We start from the raw sequence: 20,047 nt of genomic DNA, 5'->3' as shown, positions 1-20,047 counted from the left end.
AGTGTTCCTTCAGCACCTCTCTTGCCTGTGGCTCCAATGACTGTTTGGCAGGGTTCCTGCTGCATGTGTACTTTTGCTGTTTTTGTGTCCTTGACTATTTGCTGTTCAAATTCTTCCTTGTACTGTCTTATACTTTTACATTGACTTGCCAGAATTTGCACCCTTTTATTTTTCCTCATTAGGATTTGACTCTTTTCAGTAATGACTCAGGCCCAGATTTTTAAAGCTATTGGGTATTGCCATGCTAAATGCTGCAACCCCTAACTGATTTAGGAGTTTAAAAGGCAGATTCTCAAATGTATTTAAGCACCAGAATTTTGTTTACAGTGGAGATTTGGCACCTAAAGATCTTTTAAAAATCTAGCCTTAAGTGTCTAATTTATTTTTGTAGATGACACTTAGGTGTTGCAATGCTGAGCATTGCAATACCTAAATGCTTTTAAAAATCTGGGTGTAAGTCATTATTGAAAATGGGTCTTAAGCACTCTTGAAAATCTCACCTGCTTCTTCCCTCCCACTTTAGTCCTGTGTTTTGAAAATGTTGTAGTTAACCTGTGAGATGAGAAACCATCTTTACTAACTTTATTTGGAGGTTGTGGGAAGATGAAAATATATATTAGTCAGGAGATAGCTGCGTTGGAAATGGTAACTGATTAAAGTGAACCTCATTTAAATGAGTAATTGTTTGCAGAATAACTTAATATACTGAGTGTTCTGCACACCAAACCGTAAAATTTACAATAATTATCAGCCCCCTTTTAAATATACAGCTATCTGAATAATATTGTTCAGAACAGGCATTCTGTGTACCAAAAAGCAAATTACAAAATATAATTGGAACTGTGCAGTAATAAAGCTGTTAATAGAGTTTCAGTACATCAAAGGGCAGAATATAAACTAACACAATGAAATCCCCTTCAACTCAGAGTGTATTAAAGCAGTACAATTGTTTTCTCCCCTCTACAGTGTAATTGAGAAAGCACCATTCTAACATGCTGACTGAAGAGTAGGGACCTGACTGAACTCTTACAAATTTAGGCCTGAATGTTGCACATGATCACACACGTGTAGTCCCATTATCTACTCTTGTGTGGAATTGTTTGAAGGATTGGGGATTTTATTTTGAATTAATTGTAAGGTAGACAGAGCAGTTAGATAAAAAAATGTTTACAGAAAAGAAAAGTTGTCTCACCAAGTGCTTTCATATAAAACAATTAGGTCTCAATAATAAGTCAGATGCCTAGGTGGCCAGACTACTGTATCTGATTTTTATATAGTTAGAGGAATTTCTTAAAAAAAAAAAAAAAAAAAAGAGAGAGAGAGAGAAATATGATCATAGTCATGATTAGTTTGCTTTTGTACTAAATAGACTGTTGTCTTTAAGACCCTTTAATCATTTTTTGCACAATTTGGAAATGAAATGGAATTATTGCATGAAGAGAAAAGATTGTCTCATAGTTAAGGCAGTTGAATACTGCCTGGAGAATTAGATCCTATCTCTGCCCCTGCCACAAAGTTCCATTCAAGCAATTTTTAATCTAAACTTTTCACAGGTATCACTAATTATGTGTGGCTTGTTTTCTGGGTGCCTGACTTGGGACCAAAGGGTCTAATTTGCTGGACTGTGGAGCACTAAGAGCTACAACTAAAGTCAATGGGATCTTTGCTTTGAACATATGAAGTACTGTCTAATGGTAAGTATGCTGAAAAGTCAGGTCCTATATGTCTCAAATCAGGCATCCAAGTTAATGGACAAATGTTGACCTCAGTCTATCTTTGCCTCTCTCCTTATCTGTAAAATAGAGATATTACCAACCCTTCACCTTACAGAGATGAGTTATGAAGATTGACTGTGAAGCATTCAGATACTATATTGATGAGCAGCATAGAAAAGCACATGGAGAAATTAATAATTCTTTCTTTGGGGCAGGGTTTAAATAGTGTGCAGTAAAGGCATGGTCCACACATTGAACAATGAGCATAAATATTGAATAACTGCTCATTCACTGAGCCCTGTCCATCATGTTCACGGAATAAGGCAGGGGTCCTATGGAAAAAAATAGAATGTGATCAAGTAATAAAGACTGTATCATAATGCATATGCACAAGAGTATGAATAAAGCTTGCAGAGGTAACCTTAATTCTAGTATTTCCTAGCTTTGAGATGCTTGACTTTGCAGTCATAATATTCTTTTATCATAGGTTGGGGGGAGGGGTTAAGTAACAAATTAAAGGAATTGATTACTCCATTATTATGCAAGTAGCAGAAGTGAACAGCATAAACAGGAAAATGTATTTCAAACTTAACCATCTAACATACTATCAGTAACACTAGTAAGGAAATTTTGGTTTTTAAGCATGTATGAGTTTTAACTGGAATGACCGCCTTTAAAGCTACATTGCATTTTGTTAGGTGAATCATGGAATGAGTATAGGATTCTCAAATGGAAACGTGGTTGATAGTTTTTTGAAATTCCTAAACAAATATCTCTAAAGAGAGATTAATATGATTACTTTCATAAACCTTTTCATTCTTACGCTGGAAACGCAAACAAGAAATGTCCTTAATAGCAAACATTAAGGTTGAATATGATGCTGGGGGAGACATTTAAGTTTATTGTCACTTTCACTCTCTGTGGTAGTAAAGAGAGACTAAATATAACAAGCCATATGCATATTAAAAGGCTCATTCAAGCATTTGGTATGTTTACTGCAAAAGAGTCCTTCTGGAGTAAATAAAAAAAGAACAATTTATTATGAATTTTGCTATAGAAATTGTCTCTAATTTTTACTACTTCATAGAAGGAAATTTGAAATTCAAATCACTGGCTGATGAAGAATGCTATTAAAAATGCATTAGGGTTGAAAATGTAGCTGTAGATAATTGTCGTAACAGATATTCTAAACAAATTTATCCCCATGACAATTAAGCTAAAAGAATTTTCATATAATCAGATAATAAATTTCATTTAATTTTGAAAGCAGATGCAATAGAAACAATAAAAAGAAGTTTTGGAAGAATAAATACTAGAAAGGTCAAATTAAAAAAAATGCAGAAATTCCAGACAAGGGGTTGTACTTTTATTACAGAGTCTTTCACTCACTTTTCTCAAACCACCATGTGCTTCCTTTCTCAGCGGACACAGGTCTCAGTATCTTCTGGGTTTCTAATACAGAATATCCTCTTCTTTTTCAGACAACTTCTAAATGAAATTAGTACAGAATTCTGAAAGGCAGAATATTTTTAACTTCTTTGTGCTGCTTCATATATTGTACTGTAAAATATGTGACATAAAAACCTTTTATATCTTTTACCCAATTGACTGTTGTAGCTTTCGTATATACCATAGGGAATTCCACAAGTAATATAATATGATTAATTTCTTGTACATAGCTACTGTAATGATTGTAAATGCATACATTGGTTGCCTTTGCATTTAGAGTAAAAGATTCCTAGGGCTTGGCTTCATGTACAGTGCTACAGTGGTGCAGCTGCACCGCTGTAGCACTTTAATGAATATGTTACTAAGCCGACAGGAGAGCTTCCTAGCAGCATAGTTAATTCACCTCTCCGAGAGATGGTAGCTATGTTGTGTAGCGTAGACCTGGTCCTAAGTGCCTAGGTCACTGCATTGCAGAGTGTGAATTGCAGAGCACAACAATGTGTTGCACACTGTTCCTGGCCTGGGTGGACACTGTTGGTGTGAACTAAAACGTATGTAGTTCACATTATTGTAGTCCACACTGTGGTTAGACTAGATATAGCCAAAATTTCTCATATTGCTTAGGGCTTGTCTACAAGAACACTTATTTTTCAGCAAGCTGGGGTGTAAATCTATCCTGCCCTGGCCTGCTGTGCACTTAACGTCCCTGTACACTCTGCTGCTGCACACTAAATGTTCCATAGTACGCCTTTATCTACTTTCCTTTCAAAGAGGGTAGATCAAAATTTCACTAAAAAAACTTTTAGTGTGTGGCAGCAGAGTTCACATGGACACTTAATGTGCAGCGGGCTAATGAGGGCTTGATTTACACCCCAGCTTGCCACCAAGTAAGTGTTCATTTAAGGGCTTGTCTACATGTTTTGAAAATGTTAGCCTTATTGTGGTAACTTTATATTTATTACAATGTATTTTATAAGGCCACCAATTCTGCAAAGATTTATGTGCATGATTCATTTTAAGTGCATAGAACTATTTGTGCTTATAGTTAAACACATGCTTAAGTGATTTGCTAAATCAGGCGCCAAATCTCTTAATTTATATGTCTGAGGAGACGCATCAGTGCTAGATGCTAGGCCCTGATTCCTCAATGAGCTCCACATAGACAGCATCCTTTCGAAGTCAGTGATACTACATGCAGGCTCAGTAGTCTACCTACATGGAGCGCCTTGACCAACTCAGAGACTTAAATTGTGGATGCAAATTATGCCCTGAATTTTGTACACCTGAATTTTGCAGGAGTCAGTTAAAGCAATGCCTGTCCAATAAAATACACACAGATGTGTCTCATTTTAATTTGTCTGACGAAAAACTTTAAAAATCATTGGGACAAATTCTCACTTTATTTAAAATGGGGTAAATCAGACTTATGCCCTGATGGTTGCATGATTTCACAAGTTCATCTATGCAGAGTTCAACACCTATTCCTACTAAAGGAAACTGTTTGTCTGGATTTACATCATTTTAAAGAGCAGAATTCTGTAGTTCAGTAGTTCCAAAGACTATTGAGTTGTTAAACCATAATGAAAATATTCTGCTATACATACACAAGTGAATTTTTAGTCAAAATTTGTTCTAAAGTAGCTTCAAACTTAATAAACAGCTGTTAGTGACAGATCTGGAGTTCTGATAATAGTGTCATTTTTAGCAAATCAGGGGCAACATTTAAAAGTTGGAAAGGTATATTTACTTTTGATTTTACTGAAAATGAAATTTCACACATATTTCAGGGGGGAAAAAATCACATTTGGATTCAGATCAATTATGAAAAGTGTGGACCCAAATGGACTATTAGAGAGCATTATGATGGATGAAAGATGGAAGCTGACTGGCATACTCTACTAGTATTGTCATACTGTAATAATCTAAATATATTATTAAAAGTGAAATAATTCACCATTTATGAACTTCATGTATTATTATCTGCTTGGATGATTGCACTAAACTAATCAGTCTCCATTTTTGTTTCTCAGACAAAAGCACAATGCTACTGTGTTTACGTTCCCATCACATCAGGGGACTGATCCGTTTTAAAAAACATCTTTATTGACATTTGGAATGAAGATAATAAGATGTTTGCTATTCATATTTGGTTTTGTTTTAAACTCTCTCTCCCCACATCCTCAAAACTACTTTATTTTTCAAATCTAAATTTGGATTCTAAATTGCATGGTTCTTTTAACCAAATTATGCCTTATTTAAAACATTTCCAAACTCTCAATTCTTCCTGAGGTTTTTCTGTTTTAATCATGCACCAAGATGATTGTTCTATGATATTCAATTTGTGAATTAAAGTGAATGGTAGTTTGGAAAATATATGGGGGGAATCATGGAGGTTGGGGTTTTTATATTATGGTTGATTAATCTTTGTCTGCATGATACAAAGTATTGTTTTGAAGTATAAAGGCAATTCTGTTTCAGTAGCTATAAATTTAATAATTGGTGATTAAAATAAGAGAGATCACAATGAGGCTTTAAACTTCATTTTACAACTGCAGACAATTGGCCAGGAACACTGTAACCCCAGTGGGCTGGCTCATTTTACGGATTACACAGCAGTTGTTCAGTTCTGAAAACATTATAGTAGTGTACTTCAAGAGACAAAGTGAAATAACTTGCTGTGATGAGCGCTCTGCCTTATTAGCTAATGAATGCCAGTCTACATTAATAATTTGCAGTGATCAAGCAGATTTGGTAGTCCCAACTTGTAGAGACTGTGAAGCACTTAATATATATTGTGAAATATATAGCAAACCCCCCATCAAATGATGAGTTTAAAAAAAAATACTTAGATTTCATGGCAACAAGACAAAAGAATTCTGGAATGGATTTGTTTGGTAGCTGGACAGGTTTTACATCATATGATGACAGGGTACAGCAGGGTGAATTTTCTGGGAGTCAGTTTAATGATGATGATAATGATGTTCTGTTGAAGGTGAAGGTCAATCAGTTTTATGGTTCAAATGATAAATACAATTTCCAGGTTTTTTTTAAATTATTTAAATCCTAAGAATAAATGAAAGATTTTTATTTATTTTTCACTCAGTTCAAAATTTAAAATAATAAGGATTACACTCTCAAAAATAACTGATGAATTTTGATCTTCAGAATGTTTCAGTTGTTTTAAAAGATCAAATTTAAAATAAAAAGGCAATAAGAAATAATAGAATGTTCATTTTCTGAGCTGTGCATATTTTCTGTCAAATTTTCATTTTCTTGTAGTAACCTTTCTTGACTGTACCTTGTCTATGTTTTGTATGTTTATTCTTTCTCACTTATTTCAGGCTAGTCTCTCTCTTATCAGCCTTTTCCATTCATGAGGCTTGAGTCACCTTCCTGTTATGTGAGCTCCACAGGATGGAGGTTGCCTATGTTGGGCCTGGAGGCAGGTGCTTGCAAGTCAAGTGGCTGGAGGCATGCCCTGGGGAGCAAGGGCAGAGGCCACTATGTGTCTTCCTGGCAGAACTCCTGGAGGATGGCATTACTGGCACTACTGCCTGCCCTGTCATGGGGGAAATCCACCTGCAGGGATGAAAAGACTGTGTGCTCAGTCAGTAGGCTCTGGTCTTCATTTACATTTTCTCTCATTCCTCTATTCTGTTCTTCTTCCTTCATAGTTACTTTGTTGATAGACTCTTCAACCTTCCTCATCTAATTCTGTGTTGTCTTATCTGTTCTTTTGTTCTCCGTTCAGTTTTGTCACTACCCCTCTAAAACAGTTTTTGCAGTATCCAGATTTTTTAATATTTTTTTGTTCAAGCTTGTTTTTCAGCCTTCCATATCTGTGCTTGGCCTCATGCTGTGTCCTTATCCATAAAAAGCTGCACTGGAGCTAGGAAAATGCATTTTATCCTAAACTGTTCTGGTTAGCAAGGCAGGATTTGCTGTCCCATATCGGTTGAGTTCAGCTTCCACAAATATCCTGAGATACTCATAGATCTGGGACACACATCCCCCTGTAAACCCAGACTTCTGAATTTCCTGGTTCTCCTTGCTTCTCAATGACCGCATGGCCTCCTTTAGACCCACAAAGCTATGCAACTCCAGCACAACTTCCACTTGGTGTCAGTAGGGTTCAGCCATGTAAAGGGAGCTACTGCTGACTCAAACACTCTGCAATTTTCTGTTTGGATCACTGTACATATAGCAGTTGCTCCTTCCATTTCCTGCAGTGTTGTCCCTTCTGGAGTGAGGGATTTCTGTAGTGTCTGGGGCCAAGAATGCAGCAGAGCTGCTGCCCTTTGTCATTCCATTGGTTGTCCCTTCCTCACGTCATGATGTGCTTGGTATTGCACAGCAGATGGTCGCATGTGGACCATTATTCAGAAAGAAAAGGATGAACAGTTACATTTTGCAGTCCTTTTCCTCTACTTCTATTGTTGTTGTTAATAGAAATGTAGCGACAGGAACCTAGTGGCATGCTAGAAAATAGAAATCCATTCATGTCAGTTCAGACCTTTCCTTCCACCCAGGCAATTTCCAGATTCTGTGCAATGTAAATACTATGAGGTATATGGACTCTCAAGAACATTCCCTGTCCTACTTCCAGATATGAGGAAGTATATATTTTTAGAATTATTCAAACAGGACATGCCTAAGAATAAAATGTTTGGTGTTTTTCAATTTCCTCTGATGGTACTAGGGAAAAGTGGTCTAAATGAAATTACTACAAGGTGGGTGCACAACTGGTTGAAAGACCATACAAAGAGTAGTTATCAGTGGTTCACTGTCAAACTGGGAGGATACCTAGCAGGATCCCACAGGGGTCAGTCCTGGATCCAGTACTATTCAATGTTTTCATGTATAATTTGGAAAATGGAGCGAAGAGAGTTCTTATGACATCTGCAGATGGCACCAAGCTGAGATGGACTGCAAGCACTTTGGAGGGCAGGATTAGAATTTAAAATGATCTTGGCAAATTGGATAATTGGTCTGAAATCGACAAGATAACATTCAATAAAGACAAGTGCAAAGTACTTCACTTAGGAATCTTACAAAAATGGGGAATATGTAGCTAGGTGGTACTACTGCTGAAAAGGATCGGGGATTATAGTGGATCACAAACTGAAACGTCTTTAAACATGTTAAGAACAGTTATAAAGAGGACTGTGATCAATTGTTCTCCATGTCCACTGAAGGTAGGACAAAAAGTAGTGACTTTAAACCACAGCAAGGGAGATTTAAGTTAGATATTAGGAAAAACTTTCTAACTATAGTTTTCCAAAGGAGGCTGTGGAACCCCCATCACTAGGGGCTTTTGAGAACAGCTTGGACAGAAAACTGTAAGGGATGATCTAGGTTTACTTGGCTTCAATGCAGGGTGCTGGACTTGATAACTTCTCAAAGTCCCTTAGTCCCACATTTCTATAGTTCTATGTATTGTTTTTGCATGTCTTCATTTATCTGTTTTTGTTTGTCATAGGACTTTATTTTCTTACTATAATTTAGGACTGCACTGTGGAGCAGTGAGCTATTAAAATATATCATTTTAGGATCATGTTCCTGGATGTGAGTTATATACACAGACAAGATTTATTTGCATAAATGAATACTGCAGCGGATCTCTTTTGTAACTTTGCAAGGCATATATTAAGACATATATTAATGTGGACCTTCCTCCTCTCCCCTGTAAATCTCAATTCCACAATATAACCTGATTGAATAAGAAAGTAATTTTAGTAGAGTATTAAGTAGGCAAAATGAAAATGAACTCATTTCAGTGTGATTGGTTCAGCTATTAGTTAGTCATCCCATGTTGTATCTGTGCAATTCATTGCATCTCCTGATATGTAGGATTTTACATTTATTATCATCAAATCTCTTATTGATGCCTGTAGCCCCACTGCTCTATTATTAATTATGATTCTTAATACGGTATTAACAATATGTTCTGTGCTTCAAAGACAGATATGAAGACTATCAGTGTATTGATGCATCTATTTACCTGTATATCCCCCATCACCATAATAACAAAGCACCTGTCCTGAAAAATTTAGTTTATGCAGAGATATAAACGAAGTAAGTGTAACGAAAAACAGTGCAACTGAATGGTGAAGTTAAGAATGTATGTTGTTAATTCCGTTTTTTTGTGTGTGTGGTTTTCTTTTTTTTGCAGAAGAGATTTTTTTTATATATGTAGTAGATTAAAGGGGATGGATGGTGAAGCTCATATCACTTCTATATTGTGAGTTTATTACCTCTCCTATTTCGATATCATCTGCAAATATGATCACAATTGACTTCATACCAAAGACACACCTAATGAAGACATGGAGTGGATGTTCAAGGTGCTTGTTCTTGTGTAGTATTTTTTGGATGGGGCGGGGGGTTAGTTTGTCTAAAAAGCCTTTGGAAACACTTACAGACAGAGGCGACACTATGTGCTCCCCAAGATTTCTGCCAGTGCTTATATTTTTATTTGTATTTCTTTTTTTGAAGGGAGTGGGTTCTAAATACGTGAGTGCACAGTAGTTTATTTCAAAACAGAGACGCCCTTTGTCACCCTTGTGCTGACCTACAGCGACCCTCCAGCCACATCAACGGGGCTGCACATGGAAGGCAAATGCCACATTTGCCAGAGGCTTGCAGGGGCCCGTGAGGCTGGGCGCCTACCCCAGTGTTTGTTCGGGTCTCGCACAGAGACCTGGGAAGCATTTAACCAGGGCCACGGGGTGGCTAATGCGCAAGAGCCCCTGGTTGCAGGGGTGGGGGGAGAGATGGAGGGCCTTGGAAGCCACAGCTGGAAACCACCTAGCTTTCAAGGGCTTGGGGCAGGGCTGGGGCTGCCCAACTCCCGTGCATGAATTTCTTGTTGACTTAGAGCCAGCCCTGCGCAGCAGCTGGTGAAGCTGAGCCAGTCCAGTGATCTCGGAGAATGAGCAGACTGTGAGCTGTGCCCTACGGGGAGAGGCAGGAGCAATAGCTGGGTGCTGCAGGGAATGGCTGCTGCTTTCTGGGAGTAGAGAGTGAGGGTAAGGGGGATCTGCCTAGGGCAGGCCATGACTCAAGCTGTTCAGGGGTGGCCGAACCTTTAAATTATGCCATCCCCCCACTATCAAGAGTTACACATCATCTCTGTATAAAGAATGCTAGGTTCTGCTATCAAGAATTTCAAGACTTCCATATGTTTCATCCTTGTAACAGAAATAGCTCTATAGACCATCTGAAATTGGTCCTTGGACAGCATTGTGAGACATTGCATCAGAGACCTGGCTTGGAAAAGAACAAGATTCTGGACTCAGAAACAGCACTAGACATAATAGAGATTAGTTCGTGCTGCAGAAACAAGGGCCGTATTACTGCGAAATAGACAATGGCTTAATAGAAAAATCAGCAGTAGTGTTAACAGGTACACCAATATATGATCATAGTGACTGATCACTAGAACAAAATTACCCATTCTAATCAACAACAAAAACATTCTGGGGATAGCTAGAGTAGTTTGACTATGCATTAGGCTGGACAGTCGACATTCTTTTCACTGGGGGTAGGAGTAATAGTCTGGTGTGCAAGCTTTCTAAAGAGGCCCAACTCTTGACTTTTGATTTACAATGTAAGGAAAATACTCCTAATATTAAGTTTTTGTCACAGTCATAGAAAAACTAGTGACCTGATGACTGTGGTCGTGAGTGTCCATTGAACAACAAAGCAAAAACTTTACTTTTTACCATGTATTTTTTCCATAGACTTGTAGGCAATGAGGCTAGGAAAGACCATTTAGTTGAACGACTTGAATGTGGCAGAGCTACTTTATGATGAATGTGGGAGTGCTTGTTAATATATATTTGTCTATATCCCAAAATATGTTATAGGATTTCTGAGATGACCAGTTGGAATGTCAGGAGGAGCATTGTTTCAGCTCCCTCTCCACCCATAATCATAAGACCAGTGATTGCAAGCTATTAGGGCTGAATTGATCTAACTGCCAAATAATGGAGCAACCATCACAAAGGCATTCTCTTAGAAGGCCTAGCAGAGTGGGGAAAAAACAATCTGAAGTAAAAGCAAAACTTCAGAGCTAGACCTTGGAATGAAAGCCATTGAGAAATCTGAAAGAGACAAGGTAGGGGAGGTAATATCTATTATTGAACCAAAATCTGTTGGTGGGCGAGACAAGAAGTTGGTCCAATAGAAGATATTACCTCATCCACATCTCTCTATTGTCCTGGGACCAACAGAACTACAACAACATCACATATTTTGAGAAATCCGTCATTGCCCTCAGGCACACACAAGGATGAGAAAGAGGAGTTTTCATGAGTGGGGATGTCAGGGACCAGAGCCGGACAGTCACGTCCATAGATGGACTGGAGAAGGAAGTCGAGCCACAATCAATAACCTGGGTCCAGAGCTGAAGGGGTGGGGTCAAGCCATAGAATGGAACCAGGACCTGAGGCCCAAGGTTAAGCCACAGAAAATAGTTAGGAACCACAGGGGCAGGCTGAGCAATCTGCTTGTAGATATCCACATTTCCATGGTAGGTCCATAGCTGTGCTTGCACAGCCTCTTCTACCCACAGGCCCAAGAGATCCAATATCTTTTGTCTCCTCCAGGCTGAGTTTGTCTGGAGCATGTAGCTGGCATGGTCAGCTGGGCAGTTACATGCAACAATGGAGAGCTGCTAGACAGGAAATCAGGAAAAGGAATTTACAAAATTTGTGGGTGTGTAAAGGAGAGGTGTAGCTTCCAGTCTCCATAACCCCTGGGCAGTAGAGTTCACAATGGTGACCAGATCAGTCAGTGTTGGGCATTGTGGTAAAGCTGCTGGATGACTGTTAGGGTTGACACAGGTAGCACAGTGTCCACGTATCTGCTGTGTTGATCTCTGTACCTTGACCTTGGCTCAGTGCTGCTTGGGGAGGTGATATTACTATGTTGGCATAATAGGCCACTTACAGCAGTGGAAGATAAATTTAAGTGTGGACACAAGCACAACTAGATATTTAAGATCTTGCACTTAGCACACTTGAGTACAGAGGCGTAAGTTGCTTTCTACTAGCTTTCCACATTTTGATGCTAGGAGCAGTCATGAACTTATCTGGTCCTCAGTACAAGTTGAGCTGGCAGGAGCAGTTGAGGAGCTAACAATGCTAGCTTTCTGCCAATCAGTGATTCTCTTATTTAAGGATAATCCCCAGCAGGCTTTTGAAGACAATTTTGTATCCCTTTTTGCATTTCTGTAAGAGGCCCATTATGAACAGAGGGAATTGCTAAAATGCCAGAAGCAAAATGATGTGAAAACTGGATTCTTTTCTTTGATAAGGTGCAAGGGTGCTGGAACTGGTGGACCCATGGTCCTCCCATTTTTTGAAAGTGGACAGGCCTGGCCCATCCACTTTTTTGCCATGAGCCATTCCGCCTACCCAGCCAGGCCGGCATCTCGAGACCAGCCAGGGAACCTGGGCAGCATGGGGCACCATGGACCCTCCACCTGCCGGAGCTGAAGGGGGGGCAGAGAGCAGCCTGTATCCCTGCCTCTAGGACCCCTCGCACAGGGCAGGTGGAGGGTCCACACCATGGCTCCTCACAGCTGCTTGGCCGTGCAGTGCAGCTGTTACCAGGGCCACGCTGCGACTCCAAGGCCTCATCCCCTGGCCGGAGCTGGGTTGGGGAGAGCTGTGCAGGAGCCACAAACCCTGAGCAGAGGGCCTGCTGGGCGTGCAATAGGGCTGGGAGATCTCTTGGCCCCCCTACTCCAGGCAGGTGGAGGGTCCATGGCTCCCAGCCTGCTCCAGCTTGGCTGGGGACAGCCTTGGGTAGAAGGGGTGGAATGGAGCCATGGAGGGGGTGGGGACCCACCCACTTTTGGGAAGGCTCCACCACCATTGCTAAGGTGATTATTTTTGCATCAGTTCACAGGACAGTTTTATCTCAGATTACTATCAGTAACAGATTAAAGAAAGCAAACACCTTGACTGTTTTTTCCAGTTTTGTCCATTTTATGTACTTGGCAGTACTTTGATATGGTCTATTTTTCCCTGTTTCTCGGTAGTCAGTTTCACGTGTGTAGCCTTTTGGTCAATTTGTCCCGATATTTGTGTGGGCATATCATACTGAGAAATACTTGTAAAAAATGAAAATGTGTGACTTGAAAACCACAAAGTCATTAAGAAGGCTCGAGCAGTTGGGAGTACCTGAAAGTAATTCTAACTGCACTTTCGGGAAATGGGTGGATTTCAAGTAGGCAATGTCCTGTTAGTGGCAAGAGAAGTAGCCTTTTAAAATTAAATTCAGTATTAAAGTTCTATTTTTATTGACCAAGAAAAATCCTGAGAACAGGCTCTAAAGAGGTTTCTAATAACAGTGCTTTTGTAATTAAATGTAAAACAACTCCAAATATTTTCTTACGGTGTTGAGAATAGGCCCATTTCCATAGAAAATTTCATGATTTTTATGGAAAAAATAAGCATATTTTCTACATGAAATTATGCATTATTCAACAAAGAATTATCCCCCTGCCATGTAGAACCAATATGAGTGGCAGGGAGCCCACAACATTTTAGGAATCAAAATCCCATGAAACAAAATGTGAATTTCATGCAGCTGTACTTGATCTACCAAAACAAGGAACTTTACAGTCTATTGAAAATCTGGAGAACCATGGCGGCTCAGTGCTGGTCATAGCACATAGAAAAGGACAAAGAGAATGTGGCAGAAAATGGTCTCTCATTTAAGGATTAAATGTTTTTCATTGTACACATGTCTGTTGTGCCACTGAAGTTTTGATATCTTTAGACTGTGAGTAAAGCAAACAGGTGTTGTGTATTGCCCTGCTCCCAAGGTTTGTATCAGACTCCCATGAATATCAAGGCAGAGCATTTCTTCCCAGTGAAGACGTGAAACAGAAGGACTCATCCATTTACTGGACTCGATGACCTCTCGAGGTCCCTTCCAGTCCTAGAGTCTATGAGTCTATCCCCTGCTTACTTCCAACTGTTGAAAGCTTCTCTGTGTGTGACTGATCCTGATTTTTCAACAGAAAATGTACTGCTGATGTATTTTAATACAATTATTTATTGCATGATGTAATTTAATATACTGATTAGTATGAGAGACTAGTAGAAACTTTTGCTTCTGTATGGATGGCTAAATATGTCTCCCCAGTTTTGTTGATAGTAGCCTCTGAATAAAATTTGAGTTACTGTCAAAATTCTTATATTGTTTTGGTGCCCAGATTGCAGTATTTTTTATCTATTTTTTTTAAATCAGTGGCAAGTCAGGAACTATTTACTGCAGGATCATGTTGATAGTCTTTAATCCTCAAGTGATAAAGGAAAAAATCACTACCTAGAATAGCTTACACCTCTGGCTGAAGAGTTGTTTAAAGAGTTCTTGATACAGTTTATGACATCTTGTCACCATTCAAAGCTTTTGAAGATTATTATGTAATATTTCCTTTCCTCCTGCTCCAGAGAGAGAAACCTTCCATTGTTAATTTAGTGCGTATTGTACTGGGTTTTTCTGAATGTTGTCCTCACAACCATTTATACAGATACCTCCAATACCCTCTTCATATGCTTTTTCCCATTTAATTAGGATCATCTATATTTCTTGCATGTTATAGTGTTACTTATCTATTTAGATTCTGAACACCTAATCTTTAGTCAATGGCAGTTAGGCATCTTTGAAAAAACTCACTAGCCGCGTATCTGCATCCTTAGGTGCCTAAATACCTTTAAAAATATGGGCCCAACTTTGCTAGCCATAGTGAAAAGTACCTGAGATTTCATACTTCCAAGGCTACAAATCCTCCAAAGCTACATCATTTTAATTTACATCTTCACTCCCCTACCAGTAAATAACCACGTTGCTAGCTTGGCTGGAGTTTTGAGAAGTCTGGGAAGAGATAAAGCCACTCCTTCTCTTGAATGCTCCTCTCACATGTATTTTGGCCATAGTCCTGGTGCCAAAGTGTTGGGGTTTTCTCCCCATCACTGACATCCAAGAGCCCTATGCTGAAGTTGAGAGGGACTCAGAGTATGGGTGAAACCTATTTCCCTACCCCTATGTCCATGGATTGCTGATAATAAATTATTTAATAGATTCTGAGTTCCCCCAGTAATCGAACACTGAGAACTATCCTGCACCTCAGTTAATTAATTTGGGCTCCCTCCAATCAATCAAACACATGATTTCTAAGCCCTAAATCCTCTTCCTAATTAATGAGCCTGTGAGTTTCTGCCCCCTCCTATCTTCTAGTGAATTAATTTTGGGTTCCCCTACATTTATTAAATTCTGGCATCTTCCTGCCCTTCAGTTATTGGAATCTGGGCTTCCTTCCCTTCCACCATTAATTAATGATTTTTTTCCCCCTTCCTTCTTTGCAGAGCTTCTCTGGAGGCAACAGATGTCACTAATTGAGATTAGTGGATACTTTTGACTGTAATCTCTATGTGCCTTAGCTCCCATTTGTAAAATGGGATAATACCATCCCCTCACCTCATGGAGGTGGGGGAGTATTGTGAATATTAAATAAATTGTTTATGAAGTATTCAGATACTATGGTGATGAGCGCCATAAAAAAAAACTGTGAGGAAATGAACAATTCTGTCTTCAGAGCAGTGTGCGGTACAAAAGATTTGGGGCCACGTGTTGAACAATGAAGCTAAAACAAAATATTGAATAGCTGTTTATTCAATGAGCACTGTCCATCCTGTGCCCTGAGGCAGGGGTCTTGTGGAATATATAGTATGTGATCATGTAATTAAAGACTGCATCATAATTCATATTCACAAGGGGGGTGAGTTAAGGTTACACAAGTAACCTTAATTCTGTATTTCCTAACTTTTGAGTGCTTGACTTTACAGTCTTAGACTAGGTCTACATTAGAAACTTTTGCAGGTATAGTAATGTCAGTTAGGGTTTTGTTTTGTTTTGTTTTTTAACAGGATTACTAAAGTGGCAAAAACCCTAGTGTAGACACAATCATACCAGCAAAAGCAGAGATATTTTTTGTTGGTAGAGCTTACTTTGTTTGGGGAACCACCAGTGTATATCAGAAAAAGAACCTTTTTGCCACTATCAGTGTATCTACTCTAGGAGGGTTTGCCAGTGGAGATTAGGCCTCAGTAATGTTCTTTTAACATAGATCCTTTGTGTACAACTTCCAAGGTTTTTATGAGAGCAAATGGGGGGAAAACCCCCAAAATTCCATCGCATAATATTGACACCCAAATAGTTCATCAGCAGGGTTGGAACCTTTAGATCAACCACACAGACCTCTGCCATTTGACCTAAAGAGTAACTGGTAGCAGTAGTAGGTTGTCATTTTGTCTTTGGACCACTGTTTAGAGAGAGATGGGACCCTTTGTCAGTCAGTTTGACAGAAATTTGCTGACAGCAGAGCTTTGGTGAGACTTAAGGAATCTGGTATTCCATTCCAGGTAGTAGAATGGAGTGTGTGCTAGTGGGCACAGACCCTGGTGCGCCACCCTCTCTGACCTGTCTTTGTGCCAGTCTTATTAATTCCCCACACTTTTCATCTTGTTCTAATCCCATTCTCCTTGTCTATCCTATCCTGGTCCCCACTCCTTAGGCATCTCATCCCAGGCACAGTCTCCTTGCCCCAGTCATTACCTGTCCTGTTCCCCATCCCTAGTGTGTCATCTGATTTGACTCTCTCTCTCTCCAAATATTTACCATCCTTATTGGCTGGCAATTCCAATCTCCCTCCCTGGGTTCCTCATCCAGTCTTAATGTCCCCTCAGCTCCTTATCTCTGTCTTTCTGGCCCGCCAGTCCTAGTTCTTCTCTTTTATTCTGGTTCCTCATCAGATCTGCCTCTCCTCCATCTTCACGTTCTCCCACTCTGCACCTCATGGTTCTTGGTCCCAGTCTCTTTTCCCAGCCATTCCAGTGTCCTTCCAACTCCTCACCAATCTGTCTCCCCTATTACCTACTGAATTCCAATTCAGTCTCCTTGCCCAACCAGTCATATCCTTCCCAAATTCCATCCCAGTTTTTTCCCTCTCTTCCCCCACTGCCAGCCTTCAGTACTGCTCTCTACCTTCTCTCATCCTGATCATTTTCCTTCTGCAATCTACTGCTCCCAGCTGATCTAGCTCTTTTGACCTCTGCATTCTGGGCATTGGGAGTAGGAGTGTCATTGCTTTCATGAGACAAACTCCCTGCTCTCAGGTCCGGAGTCCAGACCCTCACAGCCCGTAGCAACCCAAACAAGCAAGTATAGGGAAAGTCCTTTGTAGCCCTGGGCTGGAACATGCTCAGTGTGAATAGAAATTTGTGAGAGTTTAGCAGCTAAAATCCCTGAAGTCTCTACTGAGCATATGCAAAGGGGAATTTTTTCAAATGCTTATAAATTGGCCAAATTTGGGCACATTTTCAGGGGGACAGCAAAAGGCCCATTGGTAACATAAAAGTCACCTCCCTGCCAAATTTTTAGTTCCTGAATCTGAGTGCTAGAGCTGTCCATAGAAAAGGTCTCCAGAATTTTGTTATTATGGATAAAACCCTTAGCAGCTTTTTTATAAATAGCTGAATTGTTTTGACTGAAAAATTTCAAAACAATTCAGCATGAGGGAGACACTTGACCTGGAAAATTTCAGCCCAAACGGTTAAAGTTTCACAAAGTTCTGAGGAACTAAAATCAGGGCCTTGTAATGGGAAGTACTATTTACGAGACAATACTAGTAGTACTCGTATTTTTCTGGGTATTTTTCTCCCATTTAGTGCTAATTGAAGTTATCCATGTGACTTGAATGATGGGGAAATATATATTGCATTTTTTATACTTTTTTTTTAATATTATGGCTAATTTCTTCTTGCTAAATTTTTCCTGGACCTTCTCAATTTTTGGATCAATACAGTTAAAGTTAGAATCAAGACTTTCTAGTTCTGACAAGGACAGCACTGGAGCTGCCCGTTCCACTTAAGATAAATGACACAGTGTCAATATGAAGGTGTAAGGTATTAATTGGTACAATTAATTGGCTGCTTCCCTTGGCTAATAAGATACTGCTATTTCTTTAACAGCAACGTACTTGCTACAAATTCTACAACAGATTTGCCAATTTGTATATTCGCACAAGTTTGTTGTATTATAGGGAGTGATCAAAGCCACTCTAGATGAAAAAGAATAGGTTAATACTTTTTCTCATAAAATGAAAAAAAAAAAGACCATACATTTTTGACAGAAGATAAATTCTGTAGACAATTCTACAGCTGTTGACACACTTGTATATTGTTTGTCAGCTACAAGAAAATGAATTCAGATGGTGATCCGACAATGTGGTGATTGTAGTGAAAACTGAACATCTGGGGTGAATGTTCTGTACTATTTATACATTGGTCTAAAATACATTTCTCTTCACTTCAAGGTAACTGAGCTTCACAACATCAAAAACATAACCAGACTGCCTAGAGAGACAAAGAAACATGCAGTGGCAATTATTTTTCATGATGAGACATCAAAGACATTTGCCTGTGAGTCAGGTAAGCAATTACTACCACATCTCCAGCTTCAGGAAATCAAGCTGTATATGAAACAATGACTCAGAAGATGGATTAAGATACAGGAATCTTATCTTAAACGGAATGTGTTGCATTTTTTTTAAAGTAAGCAATATTGGAAGTTTTGATTGTGTTGTTGTTTACAGAGGTTTTGGTGATAATTTTTTATTTGTTTTTGTCTGGTTTTTGTGCCCATATGGTCCAGAGACTCTTGAGGTTTTCAGCTAAGCTTGTAGAACAAGTAACCATACCTGTGGGACATTATTAAGGGAAGCAGTGACATGGATTCTGGTTTTTGCAAATTGTTGCTATAGGCATTTGTTAGGGGAGTGATGCTTTCACACAAGGGAGGCAAAAAAACAATTAAAATCTCAGGACACTTTAAAGCTGAACTTCAAGCAATTTGTGTATTGAACAGTTACCTGGCATGATGAATAAGTAAAGTTCTGAGTGTATTTGGGTGTTGTGGTTCATAAAATCATCTATCATTACTGAGACACCAAATGCTTTGTATTTTTAAAGTACACTAGCTTTCTTGTTTTGAAACCACACAAGTATGTGCACATTTGTTATTAATTGACAACACACATTTGTTTAAAGAGGTCCTAGATTGTTTCAAGCTATATATTTCTTTAATTATTACTAAACAATATACAGTAAAATGCATGTAACAGATCATTACAGACAAATAAAATGACATTCTCTAAGAGCAGACAGTCCAAATTAGATGTAACACCGCAAAGGATAACAATAAATATTGGGAAGGGAGATTGCAAAATGGGAGGTACAACAGTGATATATCATTGGATATGCACATTTAGGGCCCAGTCATGCAAACATTTATCCATGTGCTTAACTCCATTCACATGAGTAGTATCCGTAAGGCTACTCAAAATCAGAGGGATAACCTGACACAGAAGTGAATTTTGTGGTAAAAGAAAAAAAATTGCAGTGATTTTCTAGGATCCAGTTCAGGGGTACCAGCAGCAAAGGTAGATAGGTGGTATGTGTCAGTGAGTCTGTTAGTTGTATTTATCTATTTTAGAGTTAAAAAATAATAGACACCTATCCGAGACTCTAGGCCAGTGGTGGGCAACCTGTGGCCCGTGGGCTGCATGCAGCCCATCAGGGTAATCTGATTGCAGGCCGCGAGACATTTTGCTGATGTTGACTGTCCGCAGGCACGCCGCCAGCTCCCCCAACCCCCCGCACACACAGCTCCCAGTGGCTGTGGTTCACCGTTTTGGGGGAAACTGCATATTCTAATTTGAGACTGCCAAACACAAAAAACTGAAAATGATATAAAATGACCACTCTGATGTGGAAAGAAGGGCACTCTCACTCACTCTAAATTTACCT

The 20,047-nt window shown here is 39.3% G+C and overlaps 2 protein-coding genes across 3 annotated transcripts in view; one reads left to right on the top strand and one right to left on the bottom strand.

Annotated features, from left to right (window-relative positions):
• The window catches only part of DOK6 (docking protein 6), a 439,614-nt gene that overhangs the window by 173,389 nt on the left and 246,178 nt on the right, over positions 1-20,047 (top strand). For both annotated transcript variants that reach the window (XM_050938848.1, XM_050938847.1), the window contains one exon: positions 18,556-18,670. In XM_050938848.1, coding sequence (XP_050794805.1) covers positions 18,556-18,670 — 115 coding nt within the window. The remainder of the gene's footprint in view (positions 1-18,555; positions 18,671-20,047) is intronic.
• The window catches only part of LOC127044256 (zinc finger protein with KRAB and SCAN domains 2-like), a 618,075-nt gene that overhangs the window by 479,709 nt on the left and 118,319 nt on the right, over positions 1-20,047 (bottom strand). The gene's annotated exons all lie outside the window — the stretch shown is intronic.

Source organism: Gopherus flavomarginatus, chromosome 2, assembly GCF_025201925.1.
Source record: "Gopherus flavomarginatus isolate rGopFla2 chromosome 2, rGopFla2.mat.asm, whole genome shotgun sequence".
NCBI lineage: Eukaryota > Metazoa > Chordata > Testudines > Testudinidae > Gopherus > Gopherus flavomarginatus.
This window is presented reverse-complemented; position numbering and strand designations above follow the sequence as displayed.